Source organism: Globicephala melas, chromosome 14 (genome assembly GCF_963455315.2).
Source record: "Globicephala melas chromosome 14, mGloMel1.2, whole genome shotgun sequence".
Lineage (NCBI taxonomy): Eukaryota > Metazoa > Chordata > Mammalia > Artiodactyla > Delphinidae > Globicephala > Globicephala melas.
In genome coordinates, this window is record NC_083327.1 from 35,240,128 (window position 1) to 35,264,049 (window position 23,922).

A 23,922-nucleotide genomic window follows, 5' to 3' on the forward strand; every position below is an offset into this window, starting at 1 on the left:
TTTAAAAGCAAACTCCGATGCTGTCAACAGCCAGGAAAATAAATTAGTGAAGCAGGCTGGGGTAAGAAAATGGCAAACTGGAGAGCATGTTCAGTCATTGCAAGAAGCAGCTTCTACTCAATTCCAGCCTACTAATAATGCCTTCTAGGAATCTCTGCCCAATGTTAAACTGTCAGATTTCTCACAAAAGCCAAAAATCTGGACTTCTGCATGAAATCTCCAGATTTTTAAAATGTTGACAACTCACGAAAAATTTAGAATTGGTGTAACAAACAAAACACATGTGTGAGTGGGACTCATCTGTTGAGCCTCCAACGTGTGACCTATGTTTAAAGCTATCATTGCCCCACCAAAGCCAACAAAGATGTCACCACAACCGGCTGTGTTTAGCATCTTGTTGTAAAACTAGGATTTCAATAGATTACATTACGTTTTTGGATGAATTAGAAGATGGGTTTTATTAACTACGTGGTCACTATCCCCACAAACTATTTGAATAACTTAATCTACTCTTGCCCAGGTGTTTTCGTTAATCAGTTTCCTACAATATGCTCCCTTGCCTTCTAGTTTCATTCCTGTAAAGTGCTGTATTTCTGTTTTCTTCCTTATATGAAACTACCACGTTTTCTTCCTTATATGAAACTACCACAGTTATTTTCCTGTTAGCGTAATCTTCTTTTACCCAAAGGAGAAGAAAATCTCTAATCATTTTTTTATATTTGCCTTCAACATATCCATCTACTTACAGAAGAAATTGTGGGAATAGAATTAAAAAGACTTGCTGCCTCTAGTTTAAATAGGATTTTTAATCCATATAAAATCTTTTTATATTAGCTAAATTCTTATTGTTTAGAAACTAAAGATAATATAAAAGAATAAACCCTAAAATTGCTAGCTCTATATAAAAAAATATTCAAATTCATGGATATAAAACCATGAGATTTTTAATGTTTTATTATCTCCTCTCCATAAATACCTGCAAAAGAACCAATCTGACAAAGCCAATGTATGATTATAAACAGAAATAAATGTTTGTAAATACTAAAATTATCAGCAATGTAATATTAAATAAATCAGTTACCTAGCTGAAGTTAGAAGGCAATAACCTCTTGTACAATTAAATTTCAAAAACCAACATTTTAAAAATTATTAGCTTCATTTGTTGTAAATAATGCATCTGAATCCTAATTTTAGGGCTAATAGTAATTTTAAAAGATTTCTGTTTTTAATGTAATCTGTTGAGAGATGTTTTCTTAATATTAAAAAAAAACCCACAATAACAAAAGAAGACCAAAAAACATGTATTAAAGAAGTTTTATGACTTAGCAAAGCTTTCAACATATATGCCTAAATACATGTATATACAATACATATTTGCCTATATTGACATATATACATTGTCTACATTTGTCAGTGACAAACACAGTGGCTGCTCATATGAGAAAATATGCATATAAGAGTCATTTTACCAATAATGATGCCACTGGATAATCTATTTTTAGTTTCCAAAGGCAAGGTCCTAAACATTACAAATTCCCCTGTTAGTATTTTTAAATGTCTGAGTGTTCCTACTTCCCCTAAAAGGTATGCTGTAACTACTCAACTGTGTCTTTTCCAAGACACCCTAGAGGCTTCCCTGGTGGTGCAGTGGTTGAGAGTCCGCCTGCTGATGCAGGGGACACGGGTTCGTGCCCCAGTCCAGGAAGATCCCACATGCCGCGGAGCGGCTGGGCCCGTGAGCCATAGCCCTGGGCCTGCGCGTCTGGAGCCTGTGCTCCGCAGCGGGAGAGGCCACGGCAATGAGAGGCCATGGCAGTGAGAGGCCCGTGCACCGCCAAAAAAAAAAAAAAAAAAAAAGACACCCTAAAATTAAACCCACTGCTTTGTATTACATATACATCACTTGAACTCAACATTCTAATAATAAAAAGAAAGTTTACGGAAAAATTAAATTAAATTACAAACTTAAACTGTAATCTGCACATCAGATTACGTTTTCAAATGTATCATTAGAGCTCACAGATAAAACAACAGTAACAAAAAGAAACCCAGTAAAATATCGTATTTTAATTTTATCTAAAATATAAATTAAAATAAGGCATAAGAAAAACTTTGAGACAATATATGTATGTGAAAAACTGACCACTGAAAGATGCAAATAATTCATACAATATAGCATAAGCTTTAATATATAAATTAGATGTCACTGCATCAGCTGTTTATTAGTCACATCAGTCTAAACTTTACATATTAAAATACTGAAAGGCTAGAAAACATCACTGCAATATAGATTCAATATGGGAAAATACATATTTGTGGCTTTATACACAATGTAAATTAATCCATTCTATACAACAGTTTTCCAAAATATAAACGGCACTTTACATGCAATAGGACATACCAAGCTGGATGTCCTAATTAATTTACTATATAGAAAAATAAAGGAGACAACACCTTTTTAACAGAACAGTTACATAGCAAACATGGAATGTAGAATAAGATTCTGCCCTAACACACTCTTGGATAATATTAAAGAAATATGAAAAAGGAGTTTCTACTATTTTCAATTAGCATTTTTTAAATGAAGACTACTGTGATTTATATGTTCTAATTGTATCACAAACTGAGAAAACATAAAAGGGAAAAGAGACGGGGAAGAAAGAAAACCTGATCCTTTATGAATTTTAAATATCAGCCCTGCCTGTGGGCTGCATTTAGGCTGCTTTTCTGTTGACGGTTTCCTAAATTACTTCTGCGACTCTGCACTGCACATCAGCAGTCAGATGAATTTTCCAGACTTCATTATGCCATTGTGTAACCATAGCTGCCACAATGTAGTGCCACAAGAAGCCTGTCCTTGAGTATTTCTTTACTTGGGTATTCAGGTAACTTGAGCATGTTGATGCTTTAAAAGAAAAACATACCACTATTAACTAAGAAATCTCTGAAATTTTTTATTGTTTTGTCTAGCAGTGAAAACACTACTCAAAATTAACGTAAAACCACCCTCTTAAATTTGCAATCAAATTGGAAAACCCTGAAGTAGTATTTACAAAGGAAAAAAAAAACAAAACCCTGCTGCATTGCAGTTTCCTTTAGCATGCAAATGTAGTAGAAGAAAATAAGTTCCCTTCAGCCTAAAATAAATAAGCAATAGGGCAATTTAGTTTGAAATGATGGTGTAACTCAGTGATACTTATGACAGTGTAACTTTAGTGATACTTGAACTACACATATTCAATTAGAGTACAGGTAGGTAGTTTCCTCAAACATTTTCCCTACCAAAAAAGGGGAAGGCAAGAAACTATGTAGCTACTTATTTATCAGTGATTACAAAATGTTGAATAGAGATCACTGTTGAGATTTTCCTCTCAATGCAGCAATACCGTAGTTGGACCTTTGATCATTCAAAATTAATCAGAACAATTTGCAATGCATCTAAATAAACCAATTTAACATACCATGTGCTTGAAGTCGGTAGAAGATTTGGAGTATATGGCACAGCAGCAATTGTAAAGTTCTGCAATCCACTTCCACCCATGATATTAGCAAATCCACCATGTGGGACCCTGGAACTAAGAGTTCATATCTTAGTAAGTCGTAATCATGCAAGGAAAATCTTGGTAATGGGTATATTTCGAATTAGCAAAATGACTAGTATCTAGTAGATGTTCATTAAATATTTGCTGAATAAATAAATGGCTTACTTGATTAATTCAAGCAACAGAGGCTCTTACATGTTATCCAAATGATTTCCCTGTCTGTGGAAAATATCTAGAGTCAAAGCGTTTTTGTTTTGTATTGTTTTACACGGTGGGAAAACTAGAAAATTCTTTACACTTCTCTTTCCAGAGATTTACACATTGGTTGTATTCTTTTCAAATGTCCCCTAACATAGTGAGACCACAGGAAGGTGAACAAACTCAGAAGTCTCACAGTTTCTAATTTTCAAACTTAAACTACAAAACTGCAGTCATCAAAACTGTGGCACTGGCATAAAGACAGATACATAGACCAATGGAATAGAGAACCTCAAAATAAACCCTTAAATATATGGCCAAATGGTTTTTGACAAGAGTGCTAAGAATCTCCAATGGAAAAAGGACAGTCTTTTCAACAAACTGTGTTGAGAAAACTGGATATCCACTACAAAAAAATGAAGCTGGACCCTCACCTAATGCCATATACAAAAAGTTAACTCAAAATGAATCAAAGGCCTAAATGAAGAGCTAAAACTATAAAATTCTTAGAAGAAAATACAGGGGAAAAACTTCATGACACTGGATTTGGTAATGATTTCTTGGATATGACACCAAAGGGACAAGCAACAAAAGAAAAATGAATTAGACATCATCAAAATTAAAAACTTGTGTGCCAAAGGACACCATGAACTGAGTGAAAATGTGAGCCACGGGAGAAAATATTTTGAAATCATAAATATGACAAGGAATTAATATCAAGAAAATATATAGATCTCCTACAACTTAACAACAACAAAAAATAGGGACAATTTTTAAAATTTAAAAAATAGGGACAGGACTCAAATAGACATTTCTACAAAGAAGATACACAGATGGCTTATAAGCATTCAAAAAGATGCTCAATCAACATCACTTGTCATTAGGGAAATGCAAATCAAAAGCTCATTGAGATAACCACCTCATAGGCATTAAGATAACTATTAAAAAAAAAAGATCACTAGAAAATAACAAGTATTGGAAAGGACATGCAGAAATTGAAACCCTTATGCAATTGCTGGTGGAAATGTAAAATTGTGCAGCCACTGTGGAAAACATTATCACAGTTTCTCAAAAAACTAACCATAGAATTACAGTAAATATCCAAAAGAATAGAAAGTAGAGACTCAAACAGATATTTGTACATCCATGTTCATAGCAGCATTACTCACAATAGCCAAATAGTGGACTCAACCCAAATAACTGTCCATGGATGAAAGAATAAGAAAACTGTGGTAAACACATACAATGGAATACTATTCAGCCTTTAAAAGGACATATGCTACAATATGGATGAATCTCGAGGACATTATGCTAGGTGAAATAAGCCAGTCACAAAAAGGCAAATAATGTATGATTCCACTTACATAAGGGACCTAAAGTAATCAAATTCATAGAGGGACTTCCCTGGTGGCACAGTGGTTAAGAATCCACCTGCCAATGCAGGGGACCTGGGTTCGAGCCCTGGTCTGGGAGGATCCCACATGCCGCGGAGCAACTAAGCCCGTGAGCCACAACTACTGAGACTACTGAGCCTGTGTTCTAGAGCCCGCGAGCCACAACTACTGGGCCCACGTGCCACAACTACTGAAGCCCGTGAGCCTAAGACCCGTGTGCCTAGAGCACGTGCTCCACAGCAAGAGAAGCCACCACAATGAGAAGCACGTGCACCACAACGAAGAGTAGCCCCCGCTCAATGCCAACTAGAGAAAGCCCATGAGCAGCAACGAAGACCCAACACAGCCAAAAATAAATAAATAAATCTATTTAAAAAATTATAAAATTCATAGAGACAGAAAGTAGAACGGTGGTTGCCAGAGGCTGGGGGTAGGGGAAATGGAAAGTTAGTGTTTAATAGGTACAATTTCAACTGAGAAAGATAAAAAGCTCAGGAGATGAATGGTGGTGATGGCTGCACAAATATGTGATGTACACAGAACTGTACACTTAAAAATGATTAAAGTGTTTAATATTAAGTATGTTTTACCACACACACTAAAAAAACCTGTCGAATAATGCACCAGGATTTTCTGTCTGAAATCACAGATGATATGTTTACATTCACAGGGGAAAAAAAAACAATCCAATATAAACAGATCTCTTCCCAGCATTTTTCTTTTCTAGCTGGGAAGTAGTTTGGTTGCTATTAAACACTTTATTGATGAAATGCCTAAGCTTACTTTAGAAATCCAAGTGAATGTTAAAAGGATGCCTGCATCAAAAAAAAAAAAAAAAAGGATGCCTGCATCTTGCTAACAAAACACTAACACATGAGCAATTCCTACTTAGGGAAAGAGAATATCTAAAGACCTGAATATGTCTATAAACTGAAACATTACTTTCTGCATATTTCCCTTTGCCTAAAAAATTAACAAAGGTGACCAAAAATGAAAAGGAATAAAAGGCAAGCTGTTTTCAATTTCCTACAGAGGCAAACTTTAAAAACAAGTATTCCACTTCACCAGGACAAGGTGAGAAGAGAGCCTTGACACTGATTCTTACACAAATTATATCACAGTATTTCAATAACAGAATGATCAATCTAATGTCTTTCATATAAATAAATTTTGAAAAATAAGCTTAAAAAAATCAGATGATCCCCCAATTTTCATATCTAAATTGAAATTATTCTGTAAACTGATATTCACAAACAATCTCTGAAACCTTACTCCTCTTCTTCTAAACTACAATGACTGGGGCCCACACTTGAATAACCAGTGGATCTTAGCTAAGATTATGGCTCATCAAGCTTAAGCATGTATGAGAAAAATAAACGGTCTTTGGTTGAGTATTATGACACCTGACATATACAATGTAAAATTACAGTTAATAAAAATGAAATATTTCTATTTTATACACAAATCATCAAGTCTGACTTTCATTATTCTTAAGAGATAATGAAACAAGAGTAAGACATTTAAGACAGCCTTGTAGATAAACAAAATATTGTCACCACCATAAAAATATTTTAAAGTTACTGTTGATACAGATTCTTGCTTCTACAACTGGAACACATTTGACTCTTTAGTAAGATTCTTTTAAATTATACTATGGACACAGAGAAAGACATTTTACAATCTAAATATAAATGATAGAATTTTCCAAAAAGTGGGAAAAAAAACCACACACACACACTCTAGGTCTAGAATGGCAAATGCAATACCTATTGATAACTGGGTCTAGTGTAAAAGGAAAGTTAAGGTTTAAAAGAACTTAAGGGCTTCCCTGGTGGCGCAGTGGTTGAGAGTCTGCCTGCCGATGCAGGGGACACGGGTTCGTGCCCCGGTCCGGGAGGATCCCACATGCCGCGGAGCGGCTGGGCCCGTGAGCCATGGCCGCTGGGCCTGCGCATCCGGAGCCTGTGCTCCGCAACGGGAGAGGCCACAGCGGTGAGAGGCCCGCCTACCACAAAAAAAAAAAACAACAATAAAAGAACTTAAGACTTAGTTTGAATTCAAAACAAGGACTCCATGTAGACTAAGTGCTGAAAAGTGGATTCTTCAACCTGAAGGTAAAGCTTAGCTCCATGTAGTTTCCCCTCAGCTTCCTTGGCTTCTACTTTTTTTTTTTTTTTAACCTCTTTATAATTGCTTTACAATTGTGTGTTACTTTCTGCTTTATAACAAAGTGAATCAGCTATACATATATATATATCCCCATATCTCCTCCCTCTTGGCTTCTACTCCTTACCCACATTCTTCATCTCAGTTTAAATGGATTCGCAGCTACACTTCTCGACCAATTAAATAGTAAACAGTACAGATCTTTTCAGCACTGCTAACTATGACTGTACTATTGACACGGGAGACGTACAGTGTATTACTAATCAAAGTGTTTTTTATTCTACAAGAGCAGCAATCTAACAGACATTTTTAGTACTAAAGAACTTGAATAATTGTTTCCTACATCTTAAAGACTCATACCAACTGAATCATGAAGGAAAATATAATAATTTATTAAATGGTGTTTAAATATAAACTGCTTAGAAAAATAATCAAAGAGCCCTGCCTTATAACATAAACCAAAATAAAGTCCAGATGGCTTAAAAATTGGTATGTAAAAACAGAAACTACAAAAAAGTTACAGAAAAAAAGGTAGATAAACATATATATACAAAATCTTGGGTGTACGGAAGAATTTATTTTAAAAACATAAGGAAAGTACTGATAATAAACTTGCAACCTAATTTAGCACTTTCATTATATAATTTTTATAAATTAAATTTATAATCTAAATTACAGGGAAATCTGTATGTTTAACTTAATATAATTAAAAGGCAAATGATAAACTGGGAAAGATATTTGCCGAGTTAATGTCCCTATATATAAAGAACATTTAAAACCAAATTTTTGAAAATGATGGTAGAATAATGTGCAAAAAATAAAGGAAATCCACACCACACCATACATATATGAAACTATGAAAATAAAAATGATTACATCCTGTATTGATAGAATAAAAGAAATAGGCTGAGGTGAATACTGATATTTTTCTGAAGGTTAAATGAACAATGTCTCAAGGTTATAAAAATTTATATACTTTTGTATCTAAAAATTTCCCTTCTAAGAATTTATCCTATATTTTTATCCTATATATCCTATATATCACATTTATCCTATATTTATAAATAATCAAACTGGGCTGCAAGTGTATAAAGCACAAGATTTCCTTATTCAGCATTATTCACAAACAGGAAAATGTAGCAATAAAGGACTATATCAATTAAGGGAGGTCCATAGACTGAAGAATAGACAGCCATTTAAAAAACTAGATCTATAAATGAAACAATGTTTAATGATATATTGCTAAATTCAAAAGTTATAAAATAGGAACAATGTTTTTCAAAAATAAAAATTTATATATGTGAGAAAAATTCTAGAAAAATAACCAAAATGTTAAGTGATTATATTCAGAGACTGATATTAAAGGTGATTTTTTAAAAATTTGAATTGTCAGGCTTCCCTGGTGGCGCAGTGGTTGGGAGTCCGCCTGCTGATGCAGGGGACATGGGTTCATGCCCCCTGCATCGGCAGGCGGACTCTCAACCACTGCGCCACCAGGGTAGCCCTTAACGCTTTTTATTAAATTACTAAAATCTCTAGGTATTTCTGGCACTAAGTAGCCAAAAAAAAAAAAAAAAAAAACCTGACAAGATTTTCTTTCATAACTTTAGTCTATAATCTGTGAATAATTCATGTTTTATTGTTTGAAATTAGGTACATAGTATATATTATATATTGTATAGGTATATAGTGTATATTTTTCTAATTATATACCTAAAAAACTAAGAAAATACAGCAAAATATTAATAGTGTTATCTCTAAATAGTAATTAATTAATGGGATTTTCATTTTCTTGTATCTATAGTCTCCATTTTCAAAATTTTCTATAATGGTTATGAACTACTTTAAAAATAAAACAGTTGACTTTAAATTACATATATATAAGACAGATATATATTCACACTATGTTTTTAAAACAGGTAGGAAAAAGATACATCAAATTATTTACAGTGCTTATTGCTGGCAGGTGATAGTTTTTCTATTTCTTCTAATTTTCTGTGTTCCAACTTTCTTAGAAGAACCATGTACATTTATAATGGAATGATTAAACTATATTTTCATAAATAGAAGGACACAGATGAAATTCTAACTTATCAAGAATGAAAATCAGGAATTCCCTGGTGGCGAGGTGGTTAAGAATCCACCTGCCAATGCAGGGTACACGGGTTCGAGCCCTGGTCTGGGAAGATCCCACATGCCTCGGAGCAACTAGGCCCGTGCGCCACATCTACTTAGCCTGCGCTCTACAGCCCGCGAGCCGCAACTACTGAGCCCACATGCCTAGAGCCTGTGGTCCGCAATAAGAGAAGCCACCGCAATGAGAAGCCCGTGCACCACAACAAAGAGTAGCCCCCGCTCACCGCAACTAGAGAAAGCCCATGCGCAGCAATGAAGACCCAATGCAGCCAAAAATGAATAAATAAAAAATAAATTAATTTTTTTAAAAAAGAATGAAAATCAGACCTTTTCTTTTACATCTTTCAGAACTGTAAGTTAGAAGAGGTTTAAATCATCTAGTTTTCTAATATCTATGATATTTAATTGGTTCCAAAAGTAGACTTTCCAAAGTGTGGTATCACAAATTATTTTTCAGGCCACAAATCTTAAGACTTTAAAGTTTGATAAGAATTGGAGAAAAACTGCTGTGTATGGGTATTATTATGTATTGTGTGCATGTGTGTGTGTGTGTTGTCCCAGCAACAAATGTTGGCTACTATCATTGACTTACCTGCAGAATGAAAAGACTACCAGGTTATAAAATATAATATACATGCTGATAGTCCTGATTGGAACAGTTTATCTTTTATACCTTAAATAAACATTTATTGAGCACTACTATATGTTTTAACTTTAATGCCTAAATAAACCTTTGTTTAATATCTAAAAAAATGGAAAAGGAGGTAAGAAATTGACAATTCAGAGTAATAATTCATTTTGAGTTGTCTATGTCTAAGCCATTAGAAATGGAATCTATTAAATTCTTTCCACATTATCATAAAAACACTTCTTACCTGCCAGTAACAAACTGCAACAGAAGAACTCTCTCCTCTGGAGTAATATCTTCCACAACTTCCCAGAACCACTTAAAAACAACAATAAAAAACTTAGCTCATATTTCAGAGCAACTGCAGGCTTCTTAGTACCAGAGAAATATGCAATATTCATAAAGCATATTTTATTCCATGAAACTCATTTATCAAAAAAGATTTCATACAAAGCGCTCATATGCAATTCCCATGAGAAGATTTAGGGGAAAACTTTACTTTGTTAATTAATGTAGGTTTTCATCCAATAGTGCTGAAAAGCTTACAAGATTAAATAGCAAAACTTAACTTCATTCTAAGCTCTGGAGAGACTTTACCTGAATAACTGGATCTTCTCTTTCATAGCCACTTGTGTATTCAGTATTTTTTATCCAATCACTCACATCAATTTCTGGCATGCCAGAAAGCAGTAGCTCCTTTGGGGAAGAAGCAAAATATTTCATTAGTCTTCTCTGGGGAAAAAAAGTGATTACATTTAAATAGTAAATTTGCCTTAATTAGAAACTTTTACATTTAATCCCATGTAAAACTGATTTATTTTTGTAACAGTGTCTGCAAGTCATCAATAACAAGTACTACCTGAGAGAGAACCCTTGATACTAATAATCTCAAATATTGTGAGATGTGGAGATGTCTCTACACTGATACAATTTAATTAAAACATGAGATAGGGCTTCCTTGGTGGCGCAGTGGTTGAGAGTCCACCTGCCGATGCAGGGGACATGGGTTCGTGCCCCGGTCCGGGAGAATCCCACATGCCGCGGAGTGGCTGGGCCCGTGAGCCATGGCCACTGGGCCTGTGCGTCCGGAGTCTGTGCTCCGCAGCGGGAGAGGCCACAGCAGTGAGAGGCCCGCGTACCACAAAAAAAAAAAAAAAAAAAACCATGAGATAACAGTTTACCTTTATATAGAAACACACATGCCACAACAGTTTATATGTGCAATAATTTTGTGAACATTATTATCTTTGATTTATATATATTTTATGAATTTGTTAAATTCTATAAAAATACTATACTCTCAGTATGAAAGTGAAAACAAAGACCTAAATAAATCTGGGTTAAGCAAAGGAAAAGATCAAGAAACCCTAATCACTAGGAAAAAAAGGAGTTATTATAATAAAAATAGTTATTATTTTTAAAAAACCAAAACACATTTAGGCCTTTGAAGAACTCTATTCTGGAATAATTCCAATCCAACTTTCAAGTCAAATTTCTCCAAGGTGAAAAAAAAAGCAATTTTCCTACTAATGACTTTTGGTATCCTTCTTTTTTCCAGGAAGATCATCAAACAAACAAAATATCAATCCAATAACTAAGAATGAATTAATAATGGCAAAAGTATTTACCATCATGATCCCCAAGAGAAAAGAGAACATGAAAAAGGCTTATCCAAATCTCTGAATCAGCCCGTATTACACAGGTGGATGTGTTTACACAGTAAAGTGAGGTAATAACTAGCCTAAGCTTAACACCGACAAGCCAGAATAGCAGAGTTTGTTATTGCAGAGATAGATACCATGTGGTTCAAAATCACTTCTCCTACAGCAATTCCTCATAATATATACCTGCCTAGTATAGAGTATGCTCCTAGTATAGAGTATGAAGGCCAATGTAAGGTGGTGTCTCAGAACTCTTGGGTGTTTCTGGGATCTATTTAAGGAGTCTGCAAGGTTCTCCCTTTTCCAACGTATCTGAGGCTGGATTTTCTCCATTTAGTTCAACCAAGCAACATATCACAACAGATTATAAGCAGAAGCAGATATGAGAACCCAGTTTCTCCTATTAAGCCAGATATTAAAGACACTTGCAAAGATATAAAACAATGCCACTTCTCCCACTATTTTTGTTTTATTCTGAAAAATGCAGTTTTAATTTCTTAAATGTTTTATTTATGTTAATATGTAATGAATTGTTATTTTTATGTGAATTAATAAAAAATTTTACATTTCTGTTTGAATTTCAAATACAGTTAAGTATCAATTACTATAAACCACATAAACAAACTCTTTTCTTTTAAGGGGTCCTAAGACCAAAAAGTTTGAGAACTGCCTGTCTAGGGTGTGTTTTAGTCCTCCTTGCCGTAGTATTATAAAATACTTTAACTAGACGAAAGCATTCTGGTAGGGTGCATTTTATCACCCCCAAATACATTTTCCATCTTCCTTTGCACATTCTATGCCCCAAGAGGCACAGACTGGCTCTCTTGCCTGTTGGTTTCAGGTTGGGCTCCATCACTGGGCAACAGGCAGGCGTCTGCAGGTAAGGGCATTTTCTGCTCCCTGCCTGCTTCAGTACATCTTTGCAGTAGCTATGTCTCCTCAACTAGAGCTGCCACCTGGTGGCCCCCGGTGGTTCAGGCTCTCACCGGGCTCCTCACAGTACTTCCTCCACTTGTCTTCAATTCTAGGGGTGATAAGGCTTTTCCACTGTTGCTATTCTCTGGATGCCTCAACCATACCTTGTTTCTTCTTAACCTGCCCATGCCTCTTTAAGTTCCTCCATTAAAGTTTCTTTATTTGAACCATCTGGGGAAATTCTGCTCCCTGGCAGTACCCTGACACAGATCTGCCAAAAGGAATATGGATGATTGTTACATGTTTCTTGTACCCATGAGTTTAATCCTCTTCCCTTCTAGGCTGAAGATAAGCTTTTAATAATATTAAGTATGCTTTCATTGTTAATAACTGTGAATAAAAATGAGTGAGAGGATATTCTCTCAAGAAATTTGAAGCATTTCATGAACATCATATGTTATGACTTTGTGAAGAGGACAAAAGATCTTTATTATCCCATTTAACACCTGGGCAAAAAAAGTTATTAAACTGACTGAAAACAGACAAAATGGGAAGTCCACAATACAAAGTACATACGCATATAACAAAAAGATTTTAAATCCCAATCAATAATTTATTATTTTTTTAATATATATATTTTAAAGTTATATACTTTATTTTTGGCTGTGTTGGGTCTTTGTTGCTACGTGTGAGCTTTTCTCTAGTTGCGGCGAGTGGGGGCTATTCTTCATTGCAGTGCGCGGGCTTCTCATTGCGGTGGCTTCTCTTGTCGCGGAACACGGGCTCCAGGCGCGCGGGCTTCAGTAGTTGCGGCTCGCGGGCTTAGCTGCTCCGCAGCATGTGGGATTTTCCCAGACTAGGGCTCGAACCCGTGTCCCCTGTATTGGCAGGCAGACTTTTAACTACTGTGCCACCAGGGAAGCCCCTATTTACTTTAAGATTTTTTTGATGTGGACCATTTTTAAAGTCTTTGTTCAATCTGTTACAATACTGCTTCTGTTTATGTTTTGGTTTTTTGGCCCTGAGGCATGTGGGATCTTAGCTGCACCCCCTGCATTGGAAAGCAAAATCTTAACCACTGGACCACCAGGAGAGTGACAAAATAACTGAATTGGTCTGTTGGAATTAATTAGGTACAACATATATAACCCATAAACTAATAGTCAGGAACTGAGTCATGCAGGTGTTCACAGCTCTTAGCTTACCTAGAGTTTACATGACTCAGTGTTTTAATATCCTGGTACCACCATGGATAAACTCATAAGCAGCACAGTATGGCAGGACAGTCCCTCAGACATTTGAGGAACCCCTCAACTGTAATAATGTTATAGATACAGTAATCACAAAATGTTGTCACCATTTTTGAACCTGATAATCACCTCTTGACTTGAGACTGCGTTCTGTCCACAAATGGATGAATACACATCCAGTTAAGGACACTGATGCTACTGGATACCTTCTTTTCACTAAAACTCTAGACTCTAACCAGTATCCTTTAACTCTGATTAACATCTAGCTTAGATGTTTGCACAAACTTATTTAAAAAAATAAGTTTTCTATCCCAGTGTAGCAGAGCCCTTTCCTACGAAAGACACAAAGTCACACCAAAGGTTCTAAAACCAAGTCCTACTTATATAGTTCACGCCACTGAGAGGCAATACTGATGAAGAGAGACTGGGCTGTGGTCAGAGACCATGGGTTCACAGTCTGGCTGTAACACATACTCTGTGAACATGAGCAAGTCCCATACCTTCTTTGGCCTAGTTTTCCTCATCTGTAAAATGGGAATAATAAGTTACCTCAGGGGTCTGATGTCAAGGTTTTAAAAGTTAATACACATGAAGTACCTGGCAAATACTAAGTGTTTAATAATAATAATTATCATCACTGCATAAGTAAGCATCATGCCAACAACACTGCTCTTCCAAAACAATCCCACCATCTGAATCAGCTCAACTTAGTAAAGCCAGAGTAGAAGACAGACTAGGAATCCTGACCTAACTTCTAATGTAAGAACCACAATTAAAAACTTACCAGTAGCAAACCTAAATGTAAAAGACAAAGGAATAAAATTTTCAGAAGAAAATACAGGAAAACACTTTCATGACCTTGGAATAAGAAACAGTTTCTTAAACAGGACACAAAAAGCTCCATTCATTTAAAAAAAAAAGGGAAGAGAAAAAACAAGTGATAAACTGAACTGCGTTAAAACTAAAAACTTTTATTAGTTAAAAGACACCAGAGTAGAAGATCTTCATAACACATATATCTAACAAAGACTCCTATAAAGAATATATAAAGATTCCTACAAATCAGTGTTTAAAAAAACACAAAAAACAGAAAACACAACAGAAAAATGGACAAATTACTTGAACACTTCAAAAACAGAGTACACAAATGGCCAATAAAAACACACTCAATACCAGGGAAATACAAATTAAAATCACCAGGAAATACCACTACTATTCCACCTGAATGGTAAAAATAAAAAAGAAAAATATCAAATGCTGTTTAGGATGCAGAATACCCAGAACTCTCATAACCTGTTGGTGGGAGTGTAAACTGACATACTACTCTGGAAAACTACTTGCTAGTATCTACCCTAATGGAATAAATGCACCCCCTAAATCCCAGCAATTCCACTCCAAGATATATAATCTACACAATAGCCTGAAACTGAAAACTACCCACCAAATGTCCATCAAGAGTAGAAAAGACCAAAAAAAAAGTATATTAACACAATGAAGTACTACAGAGCAATGAAAATGAACACATTACAACTGCTTGCAATAATACACATGATTCTCACAAACAAAAAGCTGTGCTAAAGAAGTCAGATATATTCTAGGTGATTATTCCATTTACATTAAGTTCGAAAACAGGTAACCTAGTCTATATTATTAGAAGCCAGGAGAGTGGATACCCATGAGGGGTCAGAGTGACTGGAAGAGGACATGAGAGGGATCTGGGGTGTTAGGATTTCTCAGTTTCTTGATCTGGGTGCTGTTTCATGGGTGTATACAGTTTGTGAAAATTCATCAAGCTATACATTTATGATGCATGTACTTTTCTCATGTATATTGTAGTTCAATAAAAAGTTTCATTAAACTCAGTATCAGTAAATTATGAGGCAAAGTTTTTCTCAGTTATTTGTGTTGTTGCTATTTGTTTTTTATACATAGGTCCAGAAAATAATGTAATTTTCTGCTTAACAATTCATAAGTACGCCTCCATTTTTAAATACTAAAAATAGTAACTTTTATGGTTATACAAAAACTAGACAAGTCTATGCTAAATAAAACAATTCATCTTAACCGTAAAAACACAACAAAAAACCCTCAAAACTAACATTTAGTGAAACTAAGTCACCATGGACTTCAACATTATTTAGCAAATTTTGTCCACTACTATACTAAGACATACTATAAGTGATAAATTGAAAATACTGGTATATGTAAAATTAACCGGTACACACCAATGTACTTATTCATATATTAAAATGAAAGGCATAGGGTGAAACTAACTTTATGAGACAGAATAAAAGCCAAAGGACACTTTTCCACTGATCTAAAATTTATTATTCCAAATTATAAAATTTTTTTATTCCAAATCTAAAATTTATTATTCCAAACTAAGAAAGCAGCTGTACTCTATTTAAAATATTGTGTGGTTTTATTAAGGAGTTAGACAACTCAAAGAGCTTACAAATAATTTATTACCAAAAATAAAAGAGAAAAAAGGAAATGGGGGAAAATGCAGACATAATTCATATAAAATCAGAAATCCTGTTAGATCACAGTAAAGGGCAAGCAAATTAAAGAAGCAAAACAAAACATTCATTAAAGACTAGGGGCCAGCAAAGACAGTGGACTCCACACATGGTTAAAATGGAAAATTATAAAATTATATACATGATGAAACAAGAAGCTGGAGAAGATAACAGAAATACAAGAAAATCCCTCAGTCAATTTTTATTTTTGGAAAAAATAAAAGGTACAAGAAGTTACTATCAGTATCCTTTACCTCATACAGCCAAACAAAAAATTTAGAAATAATGTGAATATTGCTTTTGGGAAGATTGGCCTTCAACATCTCCCATGTAGAACACTTTGGAAATACATTACATTTTTCTTTATCACCAGCTCACTCCATTCCACATTAAGAAATTGCTAATCTGGTTATTAACCTTAAGAGAAGCACAATCACAAATCTTATACCTCCCTAAAAATCAACATTAAACCATAATGTCTTCTACATTATTCCATTCATCATTGTGCTCCAAAATTATTTCTAAACTACATCAATTGGAGTTTTGTGTTGTGTTGCATAACAACAAAAGAACTGATGTTTGGGACTTCCCTGGTAGTGCAATGGTTAAGAATCCGCCTGCCAATGCAGGGGACACGGGTTCAAGCCCTGGTCCAGGAAGATCCCACATGCCGCGGAGCAATTAAGCCCATGTGCCACAACTACTGAAGCCTGCGCGCCTAGAGTCCACACTCTGTAACAAGAGAAGCCACCACAATAAGAAGCCCGAGCACCACAACAAAGAGTAGCCCCCACTCGCCGCAACTAGAGAAAGCCCGCGCGCAAAAACGGAGACCCAACACAGCCAAAAATAAATAATAATTTTAAAAAAAGAAGTGATGTTTTTCCTTACCAATTCATATTCATCAAAAAGTTGTATGAGGGAAGGTGGAATGAACATATGAAAGCCCTGTAAAAAAGCATTAATCTGAGGCTGAATGGCTCTTGTCATTCGAAGTTCAGTGACAAGCTGGACATACTCCGCCTATTAAAAAAAAAAAGTTTCTGTGATGATTTCTTTTTAATTTCACGTACTTAAGACACTATTGATATAATCATTTCTCATTTAAGAGGTAAAGGTTTAGAATTAATTTGGCAGAAATATTCATACACCTCAGCAAACCAGTAATCTACCATTCACTAACCTGTTTAGGCCAAAATCCTAAGAATCAATCACCCAGGTTTCTCTCACACCCTCTATCAGCAAGTGCTATCAGATCTACCTGAAAAAACATTCTCAATCAGACCTTGTCTCACGACCTCCACTTTTAGCACCTTGGTCCAAGCCGTCATCATCTCTCACCCGGATTACTGCAACATCTGGTATCACTGCTGCCTCTGTTTGCCTCTGTTACTGCTTCTTCACCACACCAGAGTGACTTTTTAAAATTACGTATAGATTTTTTATATATAACTCAGATCACATACCCTCCTTCTCAAAACCCTACAATGACTTCCTATGACACTTGGATTGAAGTCCAAACTGCTTTCCTAGTCCATAAGGCCCTAAATGACCCAGCCTCTGCCTTGCTCTCATCTCATTTCCTTCCACTTTCCCCTTTGCTCCCTCACTCTATCCCCCAAACACAAGCTTGCTCAGGCCTCCTTGTCTGTATACTTCCTGGTTTCTCTGACTGAAATCTCTTACTAGACTGTAATCTCTCTGTAAGCAGGGGCTCTGTTTTGTTTACCAGTATATATCCTCAGCTCTTAAAAAAGAGGCTGTCACTTTGTAAGTGTTCAACAAATAATGTGATGAATGCATACATTCTACAAATTCATTTAAAACACACTTAGAACCTGATAAAAAGACTCATTTAAGTGTAGCCTATTTGATTCTGAGTTAAGGTAACCTATTTTCACACATTTTCTTTTAAAATACACATCACCATCATCTAGAACAGTGTCTCTTAAAATTTAACTAAAAAAATGTATTTTGGCTCAAACAAAATGAATTATCATCACTCTCTGTACATAAACCCTACCATTGTCATTATTCATATATTTTAAATTACAACTAAGTGAAACTTTTAGAGTTAAAAGCAATATGCTGTATATGGTTCTCACCTCCCAGGAATGAATGCTCTAAACACAGAGGGAGAAAACCTATTTTAGGCCCCTTCCTTTAATATATTTTTTTTTTTGGCACTAATCTGATGCTCTGTTCCCCCTGCCAAAAAAACGTCAGGCACTGAGCCAGCAAGTTATACATGATTCCGGCTATGAATTCTCCATACATCTCAGACCTACAGAATTATCACAATGGATTACTCACAGCTCTCCCCAAACCCTGCACGGCTCCTTCTGCAATCTGGCACGGGGAAAGCTACTGTCTCTGCTATTCAATCTACTCCCACCCCAAATCCCACTCCCAACCGCCCAAAGGTTTTTCTCCATTGTATAGGAATTAATCAGTTTCTACAAGTTACATCCAGGTAGTTACTAGAGAGAGGGAAATAGAAATGTGTGCCAAACAATCAAACAGAAACACAAACTAAATTTTCAGGATCCAATCTAAAAAAATAATATATATAACACACTTCCAAGTAATAACCAGCAATGATTTCAGCATTAACACGTGATTATCTTTTAACTGATGTCTGTTCTAACTAAACTGCTTAATGAACATACTAAAATTTTTCTCCACCATTCATTCATTAATAATTATATATTTCTCTCAAGATGTTTTGCTTTTATAATCTTAAGGTTCTATTCACTAATAATTATTCAAGACCTCAAATTACGAAGCATGAACTGCTCAAGTACACTTTATTTTAATTTGCCATTGTATTCCATATTTATCAGAATAGTACACACTCTTTTCTATCAATTAATTCCTATTATTTCCTCATACATTCCATTTTTAAAAATTAATTTCACAAATATACTAATGTCCCCTCTAATATTATTTCCCACATTTATTTTTGTAGCTCTGGCCCACAGTTATTAGATATCAATTTGTGAAAAATCAGCTCCTCCAGATACCAGTCTCCACATTAAGTTAATTTAAATACGGACAAATCTTGGTCTAATTATTTCTCAGTAAAATAAAATCCAAGCCATCACAAAGTCTCCTGAGTTGTTTAGTAAAGTAAGAGTTTTCCAGGTAGTTGAAAGACAACTGTGTTTAAGAGAAAAAATCTGAATCCAGCTGCTTCTAAAATGTTTCCCTGCCTCCTTAAAGAGCACATCCTCAGAGAGAGTAACACACATTAACGTGTTCTTGATGACACAATTATTACTATGAACATCCACTATTATCATACACTAACATTCTGACGGTTCATACTGTACAGAAATACACTGGTTGCATTCCCACCACCTACGAAGGCATCGAAGTGACTCATCCACACACTTCATGCCCTTGAGTAACTACATCAAATACCTTAAATGCTCTAAGGAAACAGTCAACATGTAGATGACAATCAGTCCACAAAACACTGGCATAAAGAGTTGTTCAAATAAACATTAAATATAAAGGAAACCTAAAATCCCACTTCATTCTAAGGTATTTAAAGAGATGATATAACTTGGGTGTGGGGGGTATTTTTATCCCCAACAGATGTATACGTGCTCCCACCTGAGTTGTACTGTTAATTCTTTGAGGGCATAAGATAATACCAGATGCCACAGAAGTAAATTGGAGAATTAACTATACTAAAGAATCTGAGTTAGTACCTGTTCTGGTGAAATAGTTATGTTTATAGAAAGCTTTCAACTTACAAAGCCTCAGCATAGAGATAACAAAATTAAAAAGAGCCTTAGCAACTTTTTCCTAGCTCAACCTCTGAGCCTCATAACTGATATAAGATAGGTAAGCAAAGAATAAGTGCCAAGGGAAAAATAAAAACACTAAGATTGAGATTCAACTTTCAGATATTACGTTCCAGTTAAATTGCATGTCTAGTTACAGAAACATTTTGTTTTAATTATCTCCTAGTCTTCTGAATGTGTGCAATGAATAATATCACCCCTTGGAAATCTTCCTTAAAATTTTAACTTCTTTTCAGGTTTTGAATCTAAATTACATCTTCTTATGAGGAGTGGTGGTAACATTGAAAATTGACACCTTTTTTTTGAAGCTATTTTTCTTCTTGAAAATTTTTTTCACGATTTTTGAAAGAGATATATATGTATCATGTTTACTTAACTAATAGTTAACTTTTAATAGTGAAAGCAAAATGTTCTTATCCCAAGTAAGCTGATATACTTGGACATACTTGTAAAACTGTTTGAAATAGTTAGTTTTACTTTTAAATTAATAGTTTAAAATGGCATTATGACTGGCATAATTCAATTCACCATTTGAATATAAATGCTTTAGTAATAAAAGCTTCTTTCCTGGGCTTATCCACTTGATTATTATTGCTCTGGTATGTAAGAGTTTTCACTGAAAATTTCTCCACTGAAAACTCAAAGGATACCAGATTTCTTCTGCAGGAATAAGCAGATATAAGAAAAAAGAGAGGCACATTTTTACAATGTAACATTTTCCAATAACTTATCCTTTACCAATATATTCTTATTTTTAAGGTCACTAATTAGTTATAAAGATTGATAGTCTGATAAAAATCCTATTACATCAGTTTCCATAGAACAAATTCAGTCATTGAAAATAGTGACTCTTCAGGTTACCATTACAAGGATTTGGTGATTTTTTTTTTTTTTTGCGGTACATGGGCCTCTCACTGTTGTGGCCTCTCCTGTTGCGGAGCACAGGCTCCGGACACGCAGGCCCAGTGGCCATGGCTCACAGGCCCAGTCGCTTTGCGGCATGTGGGATCTTCCCGGACCGGGGCACGAACCCGTGTCCCCTGCATCGGCAGGCGGACTCTCAACCACTGCGCCACCAGAGAAGCCCTGGATTTGGTGATTTTTAAAGTGAATTTTTAGAATATACCGACTAAAATGCAGAGGAAAGTATGTCCTCCTTCACTGACAAAAAGATACTAAAGATAATTTAAAACCCAATCTAAAAATACATACATACACTCAATATGGAGAACCTTAGACCTAAACTGTTTTAAAAGTTTTCAGAGTAATAAAAAGATCTCTCATAGTATACTTTTCTGAAGATACACATAGGAATCCACTTTAAGTCAATAATCTATATAGACAAGTTTGTATTTTGTACTTGGATGGGTATCAAATGTGCTTGTATGTGAAATAAATCAAATTAAACTAGCAATAAAATATAAGGTATTAACCAAATAAAAATGAAATGGAGGAAAACATACTAAATTTTTAAATTGAACTATAGTTGATTTACAATGCTTTGTTAGTTTCAGATGTACAGCAAAGTGATTCAGTTATATATATATATGTATATATATATATATTCTTTTTCATACTCTTTTCCATTATAGGGTATTACAAGTATTGAGTATAGTTCCCTGTGCTATACAGTAGGTCCTTGTTGTTTATTTTATATATAGTAGTATGTATCTGTTAATCCCAAACTCCTCATTTATCCCTCCCTCCCCATCCTTGCCCTTTGCTAACCATAAATTTGGAAAACACACTAAATTTGTATTTGCTACCTTGTTCATATTCAGTGCCTTAGTATATGAGAGGCCCAGCAGTTACACAACCATACAGACCTCGATTAAAACTGAGGGTCTACCAGTTACCAATTTTGGGCCCTTAGACAGTTATTTGACTGTCTATATTCTAAAGAAATATAGTGTCATAGTTACAAGCTCAGGCTTGAAATTTATAGACTGTCTGGATTCAAAACCACCACTTATTAGTCTTGTGATTTGGAGAAAAGCTACTTAACCTCTCTATGCTTCAGTTTCCTCACCTGTAGAAAGGGGTATCTATACCTCATAGGATTGTTTAAGTGTAAGTTAATACACATAAAGCACTTTTAACAGTGCCTAGCACATTATAAACACCTAATACATGTAAGACGCTTTTATTATTAAAGCTGTTCCCACACTGAATGAATAGAAATAACTATCTCAAAAGGCTGTTAGAGTAAATGAGAAATGCATAAAGAGCACAACTCGAATAAATGAAATATACACAAAGTACTCAATAGGCAGTGGCTATTATCATCACTAGAGAATACAACTGATGTGATGAGGTTGATGACTAGGAGAATGACACCACCCCCCATCATTCTAGAGCCCATCCACCTAAGTGGCTCATCCTGGAGTCCTTCTTCTTTTTCACCTTCCCAAACAGCTAATTACCATGTTCTACAAATTCTACATCCTCAAAAGATGTCTCATTTTCTCCATCCTCACTGCCACTGTCTTATAAAATCACTCATGCATGCTCCCCAGAGCAACGCCACAATCACCTATCAGTTGCCCTGACTCCAATATTGCCCCATTTCAACCCATTTTTCATACTCCAAGTTGAGATTGGTGTTGTTTTTCTTAAAAAACATAAATTCAGTCATGTCAGTGCCCTCTACAGCATCTGCAATCATCCCTAAGTCTTCAGAATTTTCAAATTTCTAATTGTGGATGCAAAGTCTTTCAGAATTTGGTCCCTGTCTACCTCTCCCACCTTATCTTTTCCCACTCATTTACTTTGCAATCTACGCTAAGATCTACAACTCTGACCTACCTGTGGTTCCCCAAACAGACCATGCTCTGCCATCTCTGTGCCCTTCTATAAGCCCAGAACATGTCCTTCTCCCTTTCCTCACTCCTATCTGACCACTTAATGCTTCTCCTCTATAACTCAACTTCCATGCCACCTCCTCCATTCCCTGATATCTGTCCCATCTCACCCCCCCATTTTGTTCTCTCCCAGACTTAATGAACTTTATGATTAGTATGGTAAAAGTGTTGTTAACACTTAAAAGCCATGGAGCTTACTCTTCAGTACTAAGAGCTAGAACTGAAGGCCTAGCAAAAATATGCCACTCCTAACTTAAGGTTTTATGGTTCCACAGTTTTATCGTGTGGTCAAGAATTTAAAAGTGAAAGTGAAAAGTTAAAGCAAAACTTTTAAAAATGCTGAAAATACTATTTAAATGTAAATGTTCAGCTCCTGGTAATTCAGCCATTTTCTAAAGTGAAACCAAGTGATCGTATTTTTTCCTCTAGATTTTAAAACAAATCATTGACAGATATAAAATTGAATTTAAAAGAGAATTTTATTTCAATTATGGAATATATACTGTTCTGCCTACATTACTTGTATTTATTAATATACTTCTTTTTAAACAAAGGTATTTTATCTATTTGGTTTCAGTCTACAATTACCAAAGCCTTTCAATAAAATTTAGGAATAAATGACTCCCCCATGTGGAGATTAGCTTACATCGACTTTTTCTTACTAACATGCTTGGCAAGTCACTTAAGCTTCAATATGCTTAGAAATTCTGACGTTGATGCCAAATGTGACAATTATAACTTTATACCTAAAGTTAAGTAAGTAAAAGGCTGACCCTAGAGTAACAGAAAAAGTTCATGACAGAAATGTATGTTAAAATATAACAATAACACCTCTAAAGA

The 23,922-nt window shown here is 35.1% G+C and overlaps 1 protein-coding gene across 4 annotated transcripts in view; it reads right to left on the reverse strand.

The window, feature by feature from the left end:
• Positions 1-1,285: 1,285 nt before the first annotated feature.
• HACE1 (HECT domain and ankyrin repeat containing E3 ubiquitin protein ligase 1) overlaps positions 1,286-23,922 on the reverse strand; it is a 94,950-nt gene continuing 72,313 nt past the window's right edge. For 3 of the 4 annotated variants that reach the window (XM_030882949.2, XM_060283436.1, XM_060283434.1), the window contains 5 exons: positions 17,301-17,432; positions 10,662-10,760; positions 10,312-10,382; positions 3,462-3,575; positions 1,286-2,905 (listed from right to left, as the gene is read on the reverse strand). In XM_030882949.2, coding sequence (XP_030738809.1) covers positions 2,803-2,905; positions 3,462-3,575; positions 10,312-10,382; positions 10,662-10,760; positions 17,301-17,432 — 519 coding nt within the window. In that variant the 3' untranslated portion in view covers positions 1,286-2,802. The remainder of the gene's footprint in view (positions 2,906-3,461; positions 3,576-10,311; positions 10,383-10,661; positions 10,761-17,300; positions 17,433-23,922) is intronic. The other variant, XM_060283435.1, reaches the window with a different exon arrangement.